This window comes from Hemicordylus capensis, chromosome 9 (genome assembly GCF_027244095.1).
Source record: "Hemicordylus capensis ecotype Gifberg chromosome 9, rHemCap1.1.pri, whole genome shotgun sequence".
Classification (NCBI taxonomy): Eukaryota; Metazoa; Chordata; class Lepidosauria; order Squamata; family Cordylidae; genus Hemicordylus; species Hemicordylus capensis.
The window spans coordinates 3,602,439-3,624,401 of NC_069665.1; the positions used below are offsets into that span (position 1 = coordinate 3,602,439).

Genomic DNA, 21,963 nt, shown 5'->3' on the forward strand with positions numbered 1-21,963 from the left:
CAGTCAGCGCAGACAATAATGTGCTAGATGGACCAATGATAGACCAGCGGTATACGGCAGCTTCCTATGTACAGCAGACAGCATTCACATTTAATCACCCATCCAAATGCAAACCAAGATGATCCCTGCGTAGCAAAGCACACCGTCCATGCTCACTGCCTCAAGACTAATGCCAGTTACTGTGATCTGATGTGTGCACACAGAACATGTGCAGACAGTCTCTGGGTATTTCAGCAGCAGTGTTCCCCCTAACAGGGATTCCCAGATCTGGTTGACTGCAGATCCCATCACCCCCCGCTAAAGGCCGGTGGGGATAGTGGCAGCCTCTGCCTGCCTGCACCTGGCGGGCACTGACGCGGCTTTTCTCTTGGCAGGTCCCCCTCGCCATCCATCCTCCCGCACCCACCCAGCCTCCTTCAAGCCAGCTCCGGAATCCACCCGGATGACCATGGGGTGGGGGTTGATGTTCCTTCTGGACTTCAAGGGCAGACCAGACCCCAAAGCGAAGCTGCCCCCTTTGCAGGGCCACGCCTCGGCAGCCGCCAGCCTGCGGGGAGAGGAGCGCCATGCCCAAGGGCCAGAGGACGCCAGCCCTCCCAGCGGCGCCATGATGTTTGGTCCAGACCTGGCTGCTAGCCAAACGGAGCACGAGAGCGAGCGAGTCGGAGAGCGTTGCCACCGGTCAAGGACTCGGACCCGTCGCCAGAGGGCGGCTCACACTTTTGCACTGACAAGGTGGTTTTCCCCCCCTTCTCCTCCCCCCCACCCCACAACCACTGGAGCAGGAAGAGGACACCATCACCGCCATCCCGGCCTACCCCCCCCCCCCCCCACTTTCGGAGGAGGAAAGGGCGTTTTTCTGTCACGTTTTTGGAGGCGTCGTAGGTTTGTCTTTCAAGTGTTTACAAAAACAGCCATTTTCGTGTCAACTGGTGTGTGTTCCTGGTGATGTTTACAAGACTGCATCCTTCTGGCCTCCCCGCTGGCGCGGTTTAGCCACTGAACAGCCGAGACCCGTCTCTTCTCTTCCCCGCCCCTCTGCCCCCCACCTGGGGGCACCCCACCTCATGGCCAAACGTCCCCTGGTTTTTTCTCCCTTCCTTTTTCTTGGTTTGGTCTCCCCACTCCGGGGGGGGGGGGGCTTGGGGGGCCTTCAGAAGGGCTGTTGCTAAGAGGCCTGAACCTTTTCTTGGCCCTGTGTGGAAAAACAAACAAAACCAATGGTGATTTCCCCCCCCCCCTCTTAAAAGCCACACTGACACACACCTCTTCCCCTCCCAATCCACATTTGAGCACGAAGCAGAGATTGTTCTCAGCCATGGGGAAAGCCCCTGCCGGGAGCCTCTATCCAGCAGGAAAGGGATCTGTATTTATATATTAAAAGGAAAAAAAACTTTAAAGTTACAAACAAAAACTTCAAAGCTTGGGAAGGGAAGCTTCCCCTATTAGTCAAAGTGTTTTGATATGGTATTAAATAATGTTCAATAAAATAGTCACTGTTATTTTATTTCAGTTGTGTTCTTGGTTGTCCGGGGGCTTGGGGTGTGGTGTATATTCATATATGAGCCAGAGGGGATGAATGCTTATTGTGATTTTTGACAAGGCCTCAACCCCTAGAGATGGAAAAGAGGTGATACCATCACAAGCTTTCAGTGTGTCTCCAGACCATCCAGCTTTCAGTGGCCAAATCTGCTATGGTGTTTTAAAGACTTTTAAAAGGTTTAAAAACACAAAAGCTACTATCAAATTGTGTTGATGTCAGAGGAATGCAAATAAAAACTGGCAGGAGTATTTTCCAAAAATCACTTCATGGAGAGAGTACAGCAATTTGTTCAATGTCACCCTAACCCTGACCGTATGCAAAAATGACTGCAATTTTAACCTAATAGTTTGGGGGTAAGGACAAAGAAGGGGTAATAACACAGAGAAAGCTGTAAGTGCAACAGTGCTGTTGCCTGTTTTCCATTTCTAGAGGGCTAGATGTTGCCAAAATTCCCTGAGCATTCATCCCCTGAGATGGTGATAGATTGACTGAAATGCCATCAAGTTGGTGTGGACTCTCCACAACCACATGGATAGATTCTCTCCAGGATGATGTGTCTTCCACTTGGCCTTTCAGGTCTCTTAGTGGTGCATTCATTCATTGCTGACGCAATCGAGTCCATCCACCTTGCTGCTGGTCGTCCTCTTCTTCTCTTTCCTTCCACTTTCCCCAGCATTATGGACTTCTCAAGCGAGCTGGGTCTTTGCATAATGTATCTGAAGTATGATAGTTTGAGCCTGTTCTTTTAGAAAATAGATGGTCCCAGTGGCCAAAATGTGTGGGTCTGGCTCACAGACTCTCAACCAAGAGTGACCCTACATAGCCGCTGCTTTGAACCTGCAAATGCACCACAAGGTAAGAAATCCCTGCTGGGCCTGGCCAAAATGCAAAGCAGTTACTTAGAGTGGGAACATCCCTGAATTGGAGTGTGTGTGTCCAACTGTGAATGCCCAGGTGGTGTTGGACTTCAGGCATGATGGGAGTGATCATCCAACCACTTCTGGGGACCTGAGGTTAATAACCCCTGCCTTGAGTTCAGTAAAGTAGTGTGAAGAAATCTTTTGACATTTGCCCCAGCATCTGTATTGTGTTTCTGGCAGTAAAGCGTCTAGCACGGATTGGTTGAACTGACAGGAACCAGTCAGTTTATTCCTTGGTTGGCATGAATTGTTCCTCAGCTGAGGAACAAAGCAAATTTCAGTCCTCATGTGTGAAGGAAAGAGTTGTCTGTTTGGAGGGGATTAAAATCTCACACAGTGGATGGTTGAAGATTGGAAAGAGGACAAGATGTGGTGGTGAAAGCCACCAGTCTGGTTGGCCTTGAGAAGGGATTCATGGAGGACAAGTCACTCAATGGCTACTAGTCAGAGGGCTATAGGCCACCTCCAGCCTCAGAGGCAAGATACCTCTGAATAGCATTTGCAGGGAAGCAACAGCAGGAGGGAGGGCATGCCCCTTTCAACTCCTGCCTGTGGGCTTCTCGAGGCATCTGGTGGGCCACTGCGCGAAACAGGATGCTGGACTAGATGGGCCTCCTTGGGCCTGATCCAGCAGGGCTCTTATGGCTTGGGGCATAGGAAAATAGAAGTGACCGGGAGGCAAGGAGGCTGAAGGGAAGGGTGTGGAGTAGAAGAACCTGGAGGGAAGGGTTGGTGGAGAAAAGCTTGAGGAAAGAGGCAGAAGCAAGCAGGGGCTTTGCAGAGAGGGCACTGTTCTCTCAGGATCAGTAGAGGCTGGCCGCTAGGAGTGGGGTGGGGAGGAGTGCGTGCAGCAGTGGTGGCTCAGGACCTCTGTGTGCCTGGGGCAGGGTCCCAAATGCTGCACCCCTCTTTCTAAAGGGAGGGCATCTTCCCATCTCTCTGGTGCCCCCATGATCTGCTGCTGGAGAAGACGGCCTCACCTTGCCTCGCGGAAGGGCTGCTCCTGGCAAGGGGGAAAGAGGCCGCATCAGTGGCCAAAGCATGCGGGATGGTGCTTGACCAGTGGCCTACAAACCAGAGACTTACACACACACACGGAAATGGGAGAGGCTGTACATTATGAGCAGCAGGAAGGAAGGGGAGGGCTGTAGCCCGGGGGAAGCCCACCGGAGGCTCCCCAGCGGAGTTTTCGTCCATCAACAGCTGGAGAGCCTCTGATCTGCTACCTAGGCTAGAGCCTGCTGGGAATCCTTCCAGTTGTGACCTCTACTGTCACTACGGCCAACTAATGGCATAGCAGGGAAGTAACTTGCCTAGGGAGCAAGAGGTTGCCAGTTCAAATCCCTGCTGGTATGTTTTTCAGACTATGGGGAACACCTCTATCGGGCAGCAGTGATAAAGGAAGGTGCTGAAAGGCATCAACTCATACTGCACGGGGAAAAGCAATGGCCAACCCCTCCTGTATTCTACCAAAGACAACCACAGGGCTCTGTGGGCGCCAGGAGTCAACACCGACTCGTTGGCACAACAACTGTCACTACAGCATCGTGAGCTGGCAATCCTAGAAGGAGCAGGAAGGACTCCAAAGCAACAGTGGTGGTGGTGGCTGAACTTTGGAGCTTTCCGCCACAGTAATCTGGCTGCAGTCTGGGCATCCCTTGTAACATCACCCAATAGGAACAGAGGAAGCTGCCGTCTACTGAGCTAGAGCATGGTCCCTCTAGCTCAGTATTGTCTTCACAGACTGGCAACGGCTCTTCCAAGGTTGCAGGCAGGAGTCTCTCTCAGCCCTTTCTTGGAGATGCTGCCAGGGAGGGAACTTGGAACCCAGATGCTCTTCCCAGAGCGGCCCCATCCCCTGAGGGGAATCTCTTGCAGTGCTCACAGTTCTAGAAGTGGACCCTGCTTAGCAAAGGGGACAATTCATGCTGGCTTCCACAAGGCCAGCTCTCCTCCCTCAGCACTAAGGGTTTTGAAAATGGGTCCCCAGCTGTTGCTGGACTACAATTCCCATCATCCCCAGCCAGTGGCCAAAGGATGATGGGAGTTGCAGTCCAGCAACAGCTGAGGACCAAAGTTCAAGAACCCCTGTTGCCTTTCTGCCCCTGGCAAGGTACCTTCTTTTCCAACCTCCCTGCACCTACCCATGCGCTTTCGTAACACATGCATAATACATTCAAGTTTTGGCGTTCTCCTCCCCGAAAACTGGTTTATTTTAGCTCACAACACAATTTAGGATGCACATTCGAACCAAGTTGGGGGCTGGCTCCTATAAACGGACCCCTGAAGCTCAGGGCAGGCCTGCACCATGAAAGGTCACCATGGCTGAACTTAAAGATCATGATTCCCTCAAGGAGGTTTGACCCAGGTCTGCTGGCCTCCTCTGCTCGGAGGATTAAGATTCCCAGCATTGCTTAAGAGAAGGAAAAGCTGGACTGGTTTTATTTTGCAGATGGGCTGTGATCGAGCCAGACCCAATAACCTGCCCTCCTCGTTAAGGCAGTATGGTAGAGATCTTGACTATTGTTCACGTGGGGGCCACTTTGGGCCAAAAGCTTTCCAGGGGAGAGCCATTTCCCATGGGGCCAACCTCTGCTTTTCACAGGGCTGGGAGGGGCCCTCTCCTGAGGGCTCTGTGGGGGACGTGCCGAGAAGGGCTCCATGCCTTCGCACCCCGTGCAGGCTTTCCAAGATGGTGCAGGGGGGGCCAGAGGGCTCCGTTGCTCTTAAAGCAGCACACACACACACACCCAGCACTGCATGGTGGAACTGTCCCCTCCGCGTGGTGCCAGGGAGACTGTGCAGAGTATTCGGCGCTGGCTGAAGCGGTGCACAGGCCCAATAAACAATTAGTCAGGCAGACGCAGGTAGGGCAGATGGGGGCAACGGCTTCCACGTGGGGCCATCGCAGGGTGTCACAAGACCTTTCCAGGGTTCATGAGGTTTTTAGGATCCAGCACGGCCTTGATCTGGCGCATGACGGACAGCGCCACTTCGCCCACCTCTTCCTGCAGAAGCTGCCGCTTGCCTAAGCCGATGCCGTGCTCTCCGGTGCAGGTGCCGTCCATAGCCAGGGCGCGCCTGGAAGGGGAGAAGAGCGGAGCTGAGCTGCAGTGGATGAAGGGGCCAGCCAGGGTTGCCTCTCACAGGGATTCCCAGATGTTGCTGACTACAACCCCCAGCATTCCCAGCTGCAAGGGCCTCTGGCTGGGGATTGTGGGAGCTGTAGTCAACAACATCTGGGAATCCCTGTTAGAGGGAACACTGGGCCCATCTGCCCCAGTCTCTTGCTTCCAGTGCTGCCCAGCCAAATCTCTCGCTGGAGCCAAGCATGGGAGCGACTGCTGTTCTTCATCCCCAGGAAATGGTCTTTAGTGAAAGACTGCCTGTGCTATTTCTATTCATCCAACAAGGATAAATAGAAACATACAAATTCATGGAGCCCAGATCTATCAGTGGCTACTAGTCTGGTGGCTGTGGGCCACCTCCAGCCTCAGAAGCACGATGCCTCCCAATACCAGAGCAACAGCAAGAGAGAGGGTGTGCCTTCCCCTCTTGCCTGTGGGCCACTGTGGGAAACAGGGCGCTGGACTAGGTAACCTTGAGCCTGATCCAGCAGGGCCATTCTTATATTCTTATGTAAAGGTCATAGTTACTGATTCCAGGGATCTCACACTTGGGTGCCCAGATGTGGTTGGGACTACAACTCCCATCATCCCCAGACACAAGGGCCAAAGACCGCTGTGGCTGGGGGTGATGAGGTTTGTAGTCCAACATCATCTGAGCCCTGCGGTAACCTATCTCTCTCCCATGCATATGTCTAGCCTCCCTGCCCTTCCCTCCAATGCCATCACTATATCTCATAGTAGCACAAGTTAATTATCTGCCTTTGTTGGTTTTAATTGAGTTGCGATGTTTTAACCATGTTTTTACTGGTCTGTGGACCGTTAAATACTTTTTTAAAAAACAAGTTAATTATTCCTAGGGAAGAAGTACATCCTTTTGCCCTGAACGCACTGCCGGTCCATGTCATTCAGTGAGCCCACATTCTAGAGCGGGGCCAGCAAGGAGCAAGCAGACCTGGCGATGGGCGTGTGAAGCTGCACAGGGCTGAACCCTGCAGGTGTGACCAGGAGTTGAACCTGGGACCTCCTGCATACAGAGCAAGGGCTCCACCCCTGAACTCCAGTCCCATCAGCACCATAAGCTGCCTTCTCTTGAGTCTGCAAAAAACTTTGGCCCATCTAGCTCAGTACTGCCGGCTCTGACCGGCAGCAGCACTCTCTAGGGCAGAGTTTCTTAACCTTGGGCCCCCAGATGTTGTTGGACTACAGCTCCCATCATCCCCAGGCATGGCCTTTGTGGCTGAGGATGATGGGAGCTATAGTCCAACAACAGCTGGGGGCCCAAGGTTAAGAAACCCTGCTCTAGGGTCTTTCCCCCCAGGACTACCTGGAGATGCTGCTAGGGCCTGAAATGGAGACTTTTGCATGTGAAGAAGGTGCATTACCCTGAGCTCTAGTCCTCCTAAGGAACGGCAGTGGCTTCGCTGCTCTTGAGCTTCCTTACTAGATCACAGGAAGCTGCCTTATACCAAGCCAGACCCTTGGTCCATCTAGCTCAGTATTGTCTACCCAGACTGGCAGCAGCTCTCCGAGGTTTCAGGCAGGAGTCTCAGCCCGATCTGGAGATGCCACCAGGGAGTAAACCTGGACCACTTGTGTGCCACTGAGTGACAGTCCCATCCCCTCAGGGGAATATCTTACCACGCTCCCCTGTAGTCACCCATCCAAATGCAATCCAGGGCAGACCCTACTTAGCAAAGGAGGCATTCCTGCTCACTATCAAAAGGCCAGCTCCCCTCCCCAGCCAGAAAACCACCGCACACCATCCCAATGTCACTTTTTCGAGATGATGAACCAGCAGTTTTTTCCATGGAGATGGCTACCACGGTCTCCCTTGGTGAAATTGCTCTTTGACCGGCCCTCTCGGGCCCTTCTGGCAGGACTCTTCACTTAGAAGCCAGGGCCATGCACGGCTCTGCCTTTCCTGGGCAGGCTGAAAGGGGGCTGGCACCCTCCCTGCTCGGCCCCCCACCCCACTGGGCATCAACGGGGGACGGTCAGACCGGTACCTGCCCAGCCGCTTGGCGAAGTCCAGCACTCGCTCACGTTCGTCAGCATCTTCAGAGTCGAAAACCAGGATGCAATGGAAGTTCCCATCCCCAACGTGTCCAACGATAGGGCCTGCGGGCACAGAGCAAGGCAGGATGGTAGCCCAGTTATCATTACCCAGAAGGGCTGGGCAAAGGAACACAGGAACATAGGGAGTTGCTGTATACTGAGTCAGACCATTGGTCTATCTAGTTCAGTATTGTCTACCCAGACTGGCAGCGGCTTCTCCAAGGTTGTAGGCAGGAATCTCTCTCAGCCCTGTCTAGGAGATGCTGCCAGGGAGGGAACTTAGAACCTTCTGCTCTTCCCAGAGCGGCTCCATCCCCTGAGGGGAATCTCTTGCAGTGCTCACACTTCTAGTCTCCCATTCAGATGCAAGCAGGGCAGACCCTGCTTAGCTAAGGGGACAAGTCAGGCTTGCTTCCACAAGACCAGCTCTCCTCTTAATCACATCGTTTCACATGTCCATTGATTAAAAGGGAGAGATTTGTGCAGATTAGCCTGGTCTGTTTCTCAGCACAATTCAAAAGTGCCGGTTCTTACCTTTAAATCTTTGAAGACCCAGTTTCATCACAGCAGGGTTTCCCAACCTCAGTCCCCCAAATATTGTTGGACTACAATGCTCATCATCCCCTCTGGAGTGTTGTTGGCCATCGGAACTGGGGATGATGGGACTCGTAGTCCAACAACATCTAGGGATACAAGGCTAGGAAAGCCTACCTTAAAAGACTGCCCCTTCCCACGGGAACCTGTCCAACCATTAAGACTGTCACTGGAGGCCGTGCGTTCTTCCCCCTGCTCTTGGAGGCAATGGGGAACACTCCTCTTAAGTTATGGGATGCATTTCTTCAGGGAGCTTCTCTGGTATTTAACCTGGTCACTTTCTGGCTCCAGACAGAGGCTTTTATATTTGCCCAGGATTGTAGGGCTTTTGAGATGTGTTACTTCAGGGGTTCCCAACCTCCCCAGAGGTAGTTGGGCTACAACCCTCATCATCCGCAGCCATGATGGCCAAATGCCACTGTGGATTGGGCAAGTTGTAGGCCAACATCCAGAGATCCATCCGTTTTTATCCAGATGTTGCAACCTGATTGACTTCTTGTAATTTCATAACTTTTGCTTTTATCGTTTTAAATCACGTGAGCTTTTCTGAGAACCTTTGGGCTGAAAATCAGCCTATTAAGTCTTCATAATAACAATAATAACTAATAGCACACCCAATGATACAGTGGTCAGTTAATTGGGCATGTTATTCCATTGTTCATCCTAGATTTGGGGGGTTTAACATTAACACATGAACACATGTACTGTATTCCAATTATTATATGCTTGCTTTAAATATGTGACAGTTATTTGACAGGACAGTTGACCATGTTTGGGTTTTTCTGGATACTCAAGCCTCTCTCACAGATGACTGTCCTGACAAACACTCCTTCGGATTTCAAGACATTCTGGGGCTGCACACCTGTGAGCTTAGACTCCAAGAGGTCTTTCTTTGTCTCCAGCAGGACAGCAGGGAGGCGGGAGATGGGAACACACACATCCGTGGAATAGGCCTGTAGAAACAGAGGAAGTGGCTCAGACCCTGGGTCCATCTCACTCAGTATTGTCTTCACAGACTGGCAACGGCTTCTCCAAGGTGACAGGCAGGAATCTCTCTCAGCCCTACCTGGAGATGCTGCCAGGGAGGGAACCTGGGACCTTCTGCACGCCAAGCTGTGCTTCTGTACTTCCTGAGTTACAATACAGGACTGAGTTACAGCCGCATCCAAGAAGAATATCTTATAGCAGACAGCACTCATGAGTTGTCACCCATCCAAATGCAAACCACAAGAATGCTGCCACAAGGACGCTTGTGGATATGAGTGGCTTCATGAGTGTTACAACCAGCCTGCGACAGCGTCACTGGTTACCCATTTGCTTCCAGGATAGACTCAGCGTGATAGTTTTGACCTTGAAAGCCCTACATGGCATGAGGCTGGAGCATCTGTCAGACTACTTTCACCCATATGAACCTGCCAGAGGCCTCCATTCCACATCTCAGGCCCTGCTCAGATCCATCTGGCGGGGACTAGAGACAGGGCCTTTTCGGCAGTGGCCCCTCAACTTTGGAATGCCCTCCCAGATGAGCTTTGGCTTGCTCTCTCCCTCAGGATTTTTAAGAAACACTTAGACTCGTCTTTTCAGAGAATCTTTTGCGTTTCTATCCTTCGTCTCCAGGTTTTTAGATATGTAAATTTGTTTGTAACTGAGCCTTGGTTCTAAAGTGAACTTTGTCCATTTTATACTGTTTTATTGTCTCTGTGAGCCACCCTGAGCAGTCTCAGACTGGAGGAAAAGGATGCAAATATTTTAAACAAACTGATTTTAAAAACTGAAATTCGCTCTTTGCTGCAAGGTCAGATATGCACGCACCCTGCTTCTCAGCCTGTGCGCTCCAGAGTGTACCAGGCTGGGGAAGACCAGATGAGAGGAAGTGTGGCGCAGCGTCCCGACAGCTCAAGCAAGTGAGCCAAGCCGCACAACAGAGAAGTCTCCAAAGAACCCTCATCCCTGGGTGCCCGGCTCCCTTTCCGGCTCCCCCTACCTTGCAGCCGGGGCGAAGGGCCAGTGCCGCGTACCAGGCGTTGTGCCTCGCCGTCCACAGCTGGCTCCGGGCCTCCTGCTCGCGCGCCCACACAAAATCGGAGCCGCCACTGGAGTGCACAATGTCTCCTGCAGAGGGAGCCGTGGGTCAAAGCCCCACCATCACCCACAGGGCTTGGGGTTGCCACCCCTTCCTCATCTGTTCAGCCGCGGGCCTCGCCTTGCTGTGGCCACGGGGCTGGTCGCTGCCCTCTGGAGGGCCTACCTGTCGCCTGAACTTGCTCCTCCACACTCTGCTCGCTGCCATGAAACTCCAGGAAGAGGGTGGGCAGCTCTGCGTAGCTCAGGCTGCTGTAGCGGTTGCAGGCGCCCATCATGACGTCATCCAGGAACTCTGGGGTGGGAGGGAAATGGCGTCACTGCTCGGGAATTGCACGGGGGGTGGGGGTGAAACACACAGCAAGCCAAATGCTCTGCAGAATGCTAGAAGCAAGTTTTCCAGTTACACAGAACTCCTCTTCAGCCTTAGGAGGTACTCTAAGTTTGGGTGATGGGCTGCCGTGGAAACACACTAATCACATTTTACTGAGCTCGGACCCCGTGATTTTCTCACGGGGTCCGAGCTCGGTAAAAACCGGTTCTTGAACTCTGTAGATGAACCAACCATGCCAAGCGCCAATTGGCCTACTCCTGTGACGTCAAAAACAAAACAAACCCCCCAAAAACCCACCTCTATCCTTATCCCCCTGGAACATCTTTGCAACTTTTTTTTTTTAAGGGAATGTGATTGTTGTTTATATGAACCTTAAAAAAAAAAAAAGATGCCAGTTGACTCATGGAGGGAATCATGAAGGAAGGGAAGAGCAAGCCCAACAACAGAATTAGTGTTGTATTTGCTAGTATGTAATCTGACCTTTCATGGATAAATCAGGTGGAAGCTGGACTCAGTATCTAGCTCAGTATTGTCTACCCAGACTGGCAGCGGCTTCTCCAAGGTTACAGGCAGGAGTCTCTCCCAGCCAGGTCTTGGAGACGCTGCCACAGAAGGAACTGGGAACCTTCTGCTCTTCCAAGAGTGGCCCCATCCCCTGAGGGGAATCTCTTACAGGGCTCACACAACTAGTCTCCCATTCAAATGCAAACCAGGGCAGACCCTGCTTAGCAAAGGCGACAACTCATGCTTGCTAGCTGCTTGCTACCGAGTCCGCCGACTGGCCCATCTAGCTCAGGACAGGGCTCCCTTTCCCAGCCCGACCTGGAGACGCTGCCGCCTGGGCCTGCACCTGGCGCCTTCTTGGGTGTGCAAAGTAGGGGCCCTGCTGCTGAGCGACAGCCCCTCCTCCTCTCCCCTTGCCTCCCGCCGCTACCTGGGGGGCCCCGGACTCTCACTCACCAATGCGGGCCACGGGGACCCCAGCTTGCAGAACCTGCACGGTGCTGTCCACGGCTGCTTGCATGCTGGGGAAGGCACAGACGGCTGCCACCGTAGCCTCTGGGACGCCGTGCAGGCGCAGGGTGGCCTGGGTGATGAGGCCGAGCGTCCCCTCCGAGCCCACGAAGAGCCCGGTCAGCTGGTAACCAGCAGCGCTTTTCCTAGGAGGGGAGAGCAACGTGGGGGCCCTGCTGGATCCGACCATGGTGGGGCCATCGAGCTGAGCATTCCCACAACGGCCGCTCAGAAGCCTCCAGGAAGCTCATCAGTGGGGCAGGGAGGCCGCAGCCCTCCTTGGCCGTTTGCTCCCCACCCCCTGCAAGTGGCATTCAGGGTTATCGGCGCATCACAATATAGGAACCTCGGAAGCTGCCACATACTGAGTCAGACCCTGGGTCCATCTAGCTCAGTATTGTCGACACAGACTGGCAGCGGCTTCTCCGAGGCTACAGGCAGGAGTCTCTCTCAGCCCTATACTGGAGATACTGCCAGGGAGGGAACCTGGAACCTTCTGCATGCAAGCGCTCTTCCACAGAGCTATGGTCCCGTTCCCTGTCTGACACATGTGGTCTCCCATTCAAAGGCAAACCAGGGCAGACCCTGCTTAGCAAAGCGGGCAATTCACGCTTGCTCCCACAGCCTTCCTCATGACTAGGCAAGCCTGAATAAATTATGCAAGACAGGCCGAAGCAAAAAAAACCCGGCCCCTTTGCACCCTTGACGCCCCCTGCAAGCCTTCCCAGGCAGGCTCCAAGACGGGAGCCATCAGCTGGGCTTCCCCAGAGTCCAAAGCGGAGACTGCAGGGACGCCGCGTGGCCCAGCCAGGGTGTCCCAAGTGCAAAAGGAGTACCTGGGCCTCCGACTCTGCCCGGCTGTATGCAGGACCCTCCCGTCAGGCAGCACCACTTGCAGGTTGAGCACATTCTGGCGCATGGTGCCGTAGCGCACAGCGTTGGTGCCCGAGGCGCCCGTGGCAGCCATGCCGCACAGGGAGGCATCGGCCCCGGGGTCTGAGGAGGGAAAGGGCCAGCGAGGTGAGGCACTGCCAGAAGACCCGCTACACACACACACACACACACACACACCTTTCCAGCCATGGAAGCAGCAGATCTCACATAAAGGTACAGTAAAGTGTGTCGTCGAGTTGGTGTCGACTCCTGGCGCCCACAGAGCCCTGTGGTTGTCTTGGGTAGAATACAGGAGGGGTTGACCATGGCCTCCTCCCGCACAGTATGAGATGATGCCTTTCAGCACCTTCCTAGATCGCTGCTGCCCGATGGAGGTGTTTCCCATAGGGTTTTCCCCATTCGAACCGGCAACCTCTGGCTTGCTAGTCAGGTCATTTCCCCTCTGCGCCATGAGGTGGCTTGGAACTCTCATAGGGCCATCGCAGCTTAGGAAGCTGCCTTCTCCTGAGTCAGGCCCTTGCTCTGACTTCTAGGGCAGAAGTATCCACACTGACTGGCAGCGGCCCTCCAAGGTTCCAGGCAGGAGCCTCTCCCAGTCACTTCTTGCGGCCAAGAAGTGAACCTGGGACCATCAGCACGCAAGTCCTACAGCGGACCAGCATCACGACATCCTAAAGCGAATGACAAGGCATGCCTCTGAAATGCCCGGGGTTTTTTCCTAACGGTCAGGGAATGCATTGGATTTCTGAAGGGTCAACGGCCATCTGGAGATTCCATGCATTCCTATGGCCATTCGGAAGGAACCCGGGCATTGCAGGAGGCATTCCCTGTCGCTCATTTTGGTACATTCCCCAGAATCTGCATGATCAGGTGCCTGGTGTCAGCTTAGTGGATGAGGAAGCTTGAGCCAGACCTTTGGTACACCTAGCTCAGGACTGTCTACACTGTTTGGCAGCAGCTCTCCAAGGTGGCAGGCAGGAGTCTTTCTCAGCCCCACCAGGAGATGCTGCCAGGGATTGAACCTGGGACCATATGCAGATGCTCTTACACAGGAACATAGGAAGCTGCCATATACTGAGTCAGACCCTTGGTCCATCCAGCTCAGTATTGTCTACACAGACAGGCAGCAGCTTCTCCAAGCTTGCAGGCAGGAATCTCTCTCAGCCCTCTCTTGGAGATGCTGCTGCCCAGGAGGGAACTTGGGACCATCTGCACTTCCCAGAGCAGTGGCTCCATCTCCTCAGGGGAATATCTTCCAGTGCTCACACGTCTAGTCTCCCATTCAGATGCAACCAGGGTAGGCCCTGCTTAGCTAAGGGGACAAGTCATGCTTGCTACCAGGAGACCAGCCACTGAGCTAAAGTCCTAACCCCTAAGGGGCCTATCTTACAGCACTCACCCATCCAAATGCAAACCAAGGCAGGCCCTGCTTAGCAAAGGGGGCCATCCGAGCTCGCTACGGCATGACCAGCTCTCCCCCATCCTAGGTGAGATCAGAACAGGAATGGCTCACCAGCCATCAGGCCATTCGTCCCACACGCCTCCCCGGGCTGCGTTCTGCATCTCGGGCCTCCCGGCCTGCCCCCTGCAGTCGCCTTTGGCTGCTGCCCTCCTCTCAGGCGGACCCTCAAGCAGCCGTACCTACAGGGAACCAGAGTCCGGTGTCGTGCAGGAAGCTGTTCAGGGCCTTCCGGGTCACCCCTGGCTGAACGGCCACCGTGAAGTCCTCTGTGTTCAGCTCCGAGATTTGGTCCATCTGGGTCAGGTTAAAGCACACACCACCCTGTCCCGTGGAAGGAGGCAAGCACACGCTTAACACAAAGGGGGGCAGCAGGAAAGCGTAGCAGACAGGTATGGGGAAAACATGTCGCAGCCTGACCGAGGGCCAGTGTTCCCTGTCACAGGGATCCCCAGATGTTGTCGACTACAACTCCCAGCATCCCCAGTAGCTGTAATGGCCTTTGCCCAGGGATTATGGGAATTGTAGTCGACAACATCTGGAAAACCCTGTGAGAAGGAATACTGCCAGGGGCGACCCTTTCATGAGGCCGCCACCTCAGGTGGCAGATACTTGGGGCTCCAGGAGGATGGCAAAGTGCCTTCCCACCTTCCCCATCATCAGAGCAGCTCTTTGGGACCGATCTGACCCTGGCAAACCCTGCAAGAAGCATCAGGAGGAGCCGAGGAGAGGCTGCTGGCAACCTTTCCAGATTGCCCAGGACCAAGTGGTGTAAAATCCGAAGGCTGGCCCTAACGTTTTGATGCCAGTTTGAGTTGGTCGCATCGGATTTTGCACCACCTCCTTCCGTGCTGAGGGCCGGGGGGGGGGGAGAAGAGGAGGGAAGGAAGCAACCCCACCTCTGGATCTGCACTCAGGGCACTTCCCCTGAGGGAGAAGAGGAGGAGGGGGTGAGTGACTGCCCACCTTCCCTCCCCTCCCCCCCCCCCACTCCCCTCTCAGTGAATTTGTACAAGGGCAGCGGAATCTTGCAATCCATCAATCACTGACGAATGACACCCCTCTAAAAGCAAGCCACACTTCTGCAGCTGCCATCCTATGCAGTTTTACTTAAGAGCAAGCCCACTGAACTAAATCATTTACAAACAACAAATATTTGTAGACCGCTTTTCAACAAGAGTTTCCAAAGCAGTTTACAAAGAGAATAAATAAATAAGAGGGCTCCCTGTCCCCAAAAGGCTCACAGTCTAAAAAGAAAAATAGACACCAGCAAGAGTCACTGGAGGGATGCTGTGCTGGGGTTGGAGAGGGCCAGTTGCTCTCCCCCTGCTCAATAATGAGAATCACCACGTTAAAGAGGTGCCCAGTTAGCAGGGCTTTACTTCTGAATAATCCCCGCAAGCCTGCAAACTGTTCTCGAAACTCCGAAAAACAGCTACTCTTTCATGACGCGCAACATCTGTGTTGAGCCTGAAACGTCAAGATGAGGTCCGAAAGCAGGCTGTGCAAAGGGCACCCTAGGCAAGACGGCGTCAAGACCCAGATGATCGGGACGGACAGCAAGCCTAGACGTCGGGAAGCAATTCCAAGGTGGCATCTGGAAAGTCCCTTGCTGGTCCCCAAGTACTTTCAAAGCCCTCCAGGGTCAGTCAGAAAAGGGCTGCTGCTGCTGCTGTCCTGCACTAAAGGGAAAACCTGAAGGTCCTTCAAAGCCGGCCCCAGGTTTCTGGCCACCTTGCCAAGGACTCACCTCCAGAATCAGATGCTGGGGCCTGCAAGCCTCACCAAGAGACCCACTGGCTGCGAGGCCTTGATGGCAAAGGAAAGACTGAATTAATCACAATCTTTTCCTCCAAGGGCCTCAGGGCAGGATATACGGTACTGCCCCTGTTTTATCTTCACAATGACCCTGTGAGGTAGGCTAGGCTAGGCTGAGAGTGAGTGAGTGAATGGTCCAATGGTCACCCAATGAGCTTCCTCATGAGCAGGGATTCCCCCAAACCTCATCTGACACTCTTAACTCAGGGCTGCACAATTTCGTTATAAGTATTGCATTTTTTAATAATATCCATCCAGACGGTAGAAATATGCGCTTGGATTCTTGTGTGTCTGGTTTTGGACCAGAAACCCCATCATTCCTGAGTACTGGCCACTGTGGCTGGGAATGATGGGAGTTGTAGTCCAAGAACAGCTGGAAGGTTGTGCAGCCCTGTTCTCACCACTCCAGAACGCTGCCTCTCAGATAATCAAAAAGAGAGAGTCCTCGAGTGTCACTCAAAGCATTCTGGAGCTGAGATACAGAACTGCAAATGGAGTCATCTCAGGCTAAGCTCAGTTGAGCTTCACACAAACTAAGCCCTGACCTCACGGGGCCCTTGTCCAGCACAGCACCTAGAACTGCACCCAGGGCCAGCCCTTCTTCACATGCCAGTGGCCGCCCTCCGTACCTGCACAGCGCTCACGCCACCTTCCAGCCCTGTCCCAGTGCCGAAGGGGATGATGGGGACTCCTTGGCTGTAGCAGCTTCTTGCCAGCTTACTGACCTGATCCACGTTCTGGGGCCAGACCACGGCATCTGGAGGGCAGCACCTAAGAGGGCAGCAGGGAGAAGAGGAGGTGCTCATGGCCCGGCCACGATCAGAGATCTGGTTGGCAGACCCTAGAGGCAGGGCCTTTTCGGTTGTGGCCCCTCAGCTTGGGAACGCCCTCCTGGATGAGCTTTGCCATGCTCCCTCCCTCCGGGTTTTACAAAAACACAATTAAAGACACATCATTTCAGAGAGGCTTCTTAATGTTTCTGCTGCTGCTGCTGCTTATACCTGGTAGGTTTTTTAGATGTTTAGTTCTTCGTCTTCAGCTTTTTAGTAATAACTTTTAATTTGAAACTTTTCACATTTGTCGTTTTAAGCATGATTTTAGCTTTTAACTTGCTTAATGTCATTAAAAATTTTTATTTATATTGTATCTGTTTTATTAAGATTGTGAGCCACCCCGAGCAGTGAACTGAAGGGGCGGAGTATAAATATTTTAAACAAATAATAAATAAAATAAAGGTACAGCTGCCATCTCAGCTAAAGGGAAGAGAGCATACAGATAAAATCGGAACTGGAGAGAACACCCAGTTGGCTCACTCAGATCCAGAGGAGATCCAACAGGAATAAATCCATCCTTGATTACTGTCTTTGACCAACTAAAATACAGCACATCACATCTATAACAGAAATAGCTGTGCCTGTTTATTTACAAGGGGATGAAAATGTGTGCCAGGGTCAGAGGAGACAAACCTTCTGCCTCACCTTCCTTTCACTCCATCACTTCAAGCACTTTTCTCCCAGGCTACTACTACTACTACTAATATTTATATACTGCTTTTCAACAAAACTTTCCAAAGTGGCTTACACAGAAAAATAAATAAATAAATAAATAAATAAAATAAAATAAAATAAATAAGATGGTTCCCTTTCACCAAAGAACTCCAAATCTAAAACAAAACATAAGGGAGAGACACCAGCAACAGCCACTGGAGGGACGCTGTGCTGGGGGTGGAGAGGGCCAGTTGCTCTCCCCATGCAAAATATAAGAGAATCGCCACTTTAAAAGGTGCCTTTTAAAACTTTGCTCAGTTAGCAGGGTTAAGGCAGGGGTTCTCAAACTTGGGTTCCCAGATGTTGGACTACAACCCCCATTATCTCCAGCTGCAACAGCTGGCCATTGCAGCTGGGGATGATGGGAGTGGATTAAGGGGGTTTTGTGCAATAAGCAGGGGTCAGTTAGCAGACCCCTCTCCTCACCCCAATTCCCTTTTGCTGTTTTCTAGCGACCACACTCATGTTTTCCAAACACACGAACGGCAGCCTTAGCAGCCCCCACACAGCCAGGAACAGGCGCTGTCCAGGCTTCTCAGCCACCATTCTGTCCCTCCTAGACAATCGTGCAAAAGCCGGATTCCGAGGGGTCCCCGCCTTGTACCTGTGCATGGACTCGTCGTGGCCATGTTGCTCGCAGACAGCTGTGGCCGTGGACATGTTGGGGCCGCCCACCACTGCTCTCAGGGCCTCAAGGAAATCATCGGTCAGCCAGCCCTGTGAGGAGGGAAGAAGACAGGGGTGGACAAAACGGAATAATCCGGGAGGAACCTGGACGTCGGCCTTGAGTAAACTGCTCTTCATGCAGTCCGTACTGATGTGGGGGGAGGAACATAGGAAGCTGCCATATACTGAGTCAGACCATTGGCTCATCTAGCTCAGTATTGTCTACCCAGACTGGCAGCAGCTTCTCCAAGGTTGCAGGCAGGAGTCCCAATCTGCCCTATCTTGGAGATGCCAAGGAACTTGGAACCTAGATGCTCTTCCCAGAGCGGCTCCATCCCCTCCTGAGGGGAGTATCTTCCAGTGCTCACACTTCTAGTCTCCCTTTCATATGCAACCAGGGCAGACCCTGCTTAGCTAAGGGGACAAGTCATGCTTGCTACCACAAGACCAGGAAGCCAAGTGGAGACAGGTCTCCAGCCCAAGGCCGGAAGAAACAGAAAACTACCAACATTACCTATTCAAGAGCACAGAAAGGCAGCATATAAATGCTTCAAACAAATTAGTTCTGGACAGGAGTTCTCAAATTGGGTCTCCCCAGCAGTATTTCCTCTAAGGCGCGCACCTGTGCGCACACTCGCACTTTTTTTAATGTCTGCTCAATTAATTAGAGATCTCGCTCAGGTTGAATCAGGAAGGCCCCACTCTGAGTGCATGTGCGCACATGATACTGCCACCCAGAACAAAACTCATTCCATGCACAGACAAAAAAAATTAGAACACTGGTCCCAGGATGTTGCCGGATTACAACTCCCATCATCTCCCGCTGCAGTGGCATACCATTACCAACAAACTGAGCGAACCACCTTAATTTGATACCTGAGCCTTGGTCTTCTCGGTAGTGGCCCCCTGTCTTTGAAACACCCCCCCAAAGGTGCTTCCTCAGTGTGGAAAGGGTTAAAAATATAACCCACCTGCTCTTTGGAAAGAATCATGTCAGCTGTCTTTCTGTTGTTCTTTTGTATGGCTGTTATTGTTTGCCACCCCAAACATTATTTGTTGTATTTGTTGTATTGTTTTTATATGTTTTTATACTTTTAACATTCTGTTTTTATTGTCTTTTTATTGTATGTTTTTAACTTTTGTAAACCGCCTTGGGGTTATCTTTTTAACGAAAGGCAGTATATAAATGCAAAAATAAAATACATAAAATAAATAAAACAATAGTATTTACTTCAAACAGAAATATTTTAAGTAAATGGATGTTTTAAGGATTTCTATTCTGACTCTCTAGTCCCAAAACAGAGCTGCTCAAGGCAGATTACACAATTAGAAACAAACAAGAAGCATTGCCCATTTTCAAAAAAGAAACCATAAAACACACCCCAGGAGCCGGAGGTGGTGAGCAGCACAGAGGAACCTGGCGAGAGGCCCCTGGTGGGGATTCGTCTTGGGAGAGGCGATCCTCTCTGGGTAGTAACGGAGGACCTCTGGTCTCTGAGGGTGTCACGTAATAAGCAGGGAACTTCTCCCCAGCTATTCCCAAGCAGTGCAGAGCCAGGCAGAAACTCGTGCTGAGCAAAGGTTGCATTGGCCAAGCAGCAGAATTCACAAATAAGGCTTCTCCCCTTCAAGCTGCAGGTAAGCAGGGCAGGCTTCGGCCGTACTTTAGGAGAAGCTTCTGAGCAGTTCCACAATGGAGCCGCTTACCTTCCACCAAGGTGGCTGTGGATGATGGGAGTTGTAGTCCAATGAAATCTGGGGACCCCAGAACCCCCACAGCCACCTTGGTCAAAGGCTCCCTCTCCCTCCTGGGTGGGGGGGGGCAATCTTCAAGCAGAGGCTGGCCAGTCACCTGCTGGGGATGTTCAGGTTGTGGGTACAGACAGCATGAGAAACAGCAGCTCCTCTAAATTCTTTGTGGGGGCAGGAAAGGCCCTTTGGGAGGGAGATGGGTTCATAGTACTGAGGTGGGGGGCAGGGTGGAGCTCCATAAAATGAGGAGGGAACTCCTCAAATGCTTGCCGGGCAGCGGGGTCTGAGCCCCTGGCTCCTGCATGGGGCAGGGATGGACTAGATGTCCTCCAAGTAGCCCCTTCCAACTCCAGGATTCTCTGAGGCTGCTCGTGTGACCTTCCCGGGGCAAATAAAAGCGGAGGAAAGGGGGAAACACTCCATGCACGTGGAGAGCCAGCCCAACACGGGGAAAAGCTCCTCGCACGCCGGCATGCTCTCTCCTCCTCTTCCTCGGGGCAAGCCTCCCTCCCCTCCGCGCCCCCCCCCCGCTCCTGAAGCCGAAGTGGACCAGTCCAGCCAGAGCTGCCCCACCACTCCGCTGCTGCCTGTTCGCGCTGGACGCCGCTGCCGGTCCGAGCGAGCGAGGTCCAGGCTGCCTGACCTTGGCCGTGGTGGTGTTGGTGGTGGCGGCGCCGCCTCCTCCTCGCGAGTAACACCTTCTCCGGGCTGCGCCGAGGCAGGCCCGCGCCAGCGTCCTCCGCAGAGCCATGGCCGGCCGCCGGGGCGGGCGAAGAAGAGGACGGAGGGCAGAGGGCGGGCAGCGGGACGGGGCTGCTCTCTTGGCCGAGGAAAGGGCCCGGAGGCCCGGAGGGCGGAGTTGCAGCCGCGGCTTAAGGTGGAGCGGAGAGAACAGCCCGTCCGCTCCCCCTCCGCGCTTCACACCGCGCCTCCCTGCAAGGAGCCCCGCCGAGCGCGCGGAATTTCCGCAGCGGCAGCGCCGAAGCTTCGCAAGAGCTGTGCTGTAAAAGGCCGATTCCACGCTGGCGATCAAGGCCGGATTACGCTCGTGCGGGGCCTGTAGCATCTGTTATGAAGGGGCCCTCCATTTAAAAAAAAATGCATATAAATATTAAAACATAAATTATCTACTTGCAGAGTAAAGTAATTCAATTTTTTCATTTGCTATATTCTGGAGTGTGGGAGACCAAGCCACAAACCCACACTTACTACAACAACAGTGAACGTTTATATGCCGTTTTTCAATCAAAATCCTCAAAGTGGTTCACAAAGAGGATTCTCTGGTTCCAAAGGGCTCACGCGCTAAAAAGAAAAATGTGGTAGGCACACAACAGCCGCTGGACAGATGCTGTGCTGGGCCTTCTCTTAAAAGGCACATTTAGCAGAAAAGGAATACTTTATCTAACATGGACCAAATAAAACAGGTAAAGTTTTAACTTTAATTCCCAGTTGGAAGCCGGGTGTGTGGGGCTCTCAAAAACACGGGGCCCGTAGCAAATGCTGCATTTGCTACTACGTTAATCCACCATAGTGAGGAAGGGGGTTGAAAGTAAAACTGCTAATATTATAATGCCCTTATACCAAACAATGGTGCAGCCACACCTGGAGTACTGCGTACAGTTCTGGTCAACACAGCTGAAAAAGGACATTGTAGAACTGGAGAAGGTACAGAAGAGGGCAACCAAGATGATCAGGGGCCTGGAGCACCTCTCTTATGAGGCAAGGCTACAACACTTGGGGCTTTTTAGTTTAGACATGATAGAGGTCTCTAAAATCATGCATGGTGTGGAGAAAGTGGAGAGAGAGAAATTCTTCTCCCTCTCACCTAACACTAGAACCAGGGGTCATCCCATGGAATCGATTGCCAGGAAATTTTGATCCCTAAAAAGGAACTTTTTCACACAACACATAATCAACTTATGGAATTCTCTGCCACGAGATGTGACAGCCAACAACCTGGATGGCTTGAAGAGGGGTTTGGATCACTTCATGGAGGAGAGGTCTATCAAGGGCTGCTAGTCGGAGGGCTGTAGGCCACCTGATGCCTCTGAGTACCAGTTGCAGGGGAGCAACAGCAGTAGAAGAGAGGGCCTGCCCTCAACTCCTGCCTGTGGCTCCCAGTGGAATCTGGTGGGCCACTGTGTGAAACAGGAAGCT

The 21,963-nt window shown here is 52.7% G+C and overlaps 2 protein-coding genes across 7 annotated transcripts in view; one reads left to right on the top strand and one right to left on the bottom strand.

Moving 5' to 3' along the window:
• ZNRF1 (zinc and ring finger 1) overlaps positions 1 to 1,507 on the top strand; it is a 37,522-nt gene extending 36,015 nt beyond the window's left edge. For both annotated transcript variants that reach the window (XR_008311257.1, XM_053271028.1), the window contains one exon: positions 375 to 1,507. The gene's annotated coding sequence lies outside the window, so the exon portion shown is untranslated. The remainder of the gene's footprint in view (positions 1 to 374) is intronic.
• On the bottom strand, positions 1,491 to 20,838 carry LDHD (lactate dehydrogenase D). Of its 5 annotated transcripts, none has more exons than XR_008311256.1 (12): positions 19,436 to 20,369; positions 17,993 to 18,105; positions 16,471 to 16,612; positions 14,206 to 14,347; positions 12,507 to 12,666; positions 11,617 to 11,816; positions 10,489 to 10,617; positions 10,225 to 10,352; positions 9,307 to 9,370; positions 9,103 to 9,193; positions 7,598 to 7,709; positions 2,358 to 2,380 (listed from the first exon to the last, which is right to left on the bottom strand). XR_008311256.1 is itself a non-coding variant. In XM_053271027.1 (11 exons), exons 1-11 carry the CDS (start codon positions 19,640 to 19,642, stop codon positions 2,359 to 2,361), a joined length of 1,446 nt encoding a protein of 481 aa, XP_053127002.1. In that variant the 5' UTR covers positions 19,643 to 20,338; the 3' UTR covers positions 1,491 to 2,358. The 5 variants fall into 5 exon arrangements, 3 of the variants coding, with proteins under 3 accessions (XP_053127002.1, XP_053127001.1, XP_053127000.1); XR_008311255.1 differs by lacking the exon at positions 2,358 to 2,380 and adding an exon at positions 5,519 to 5,544; XM_053271027.1 differs by lacking the exon at positions 9,307 to 9,370 and having other exon boundaries at positions 1,491 to 2,380; positions 19,436 to 20,338.
• Between the last annotated feature and the right edge of the window lie 1,125 nt (positions 20,839 to 21,963).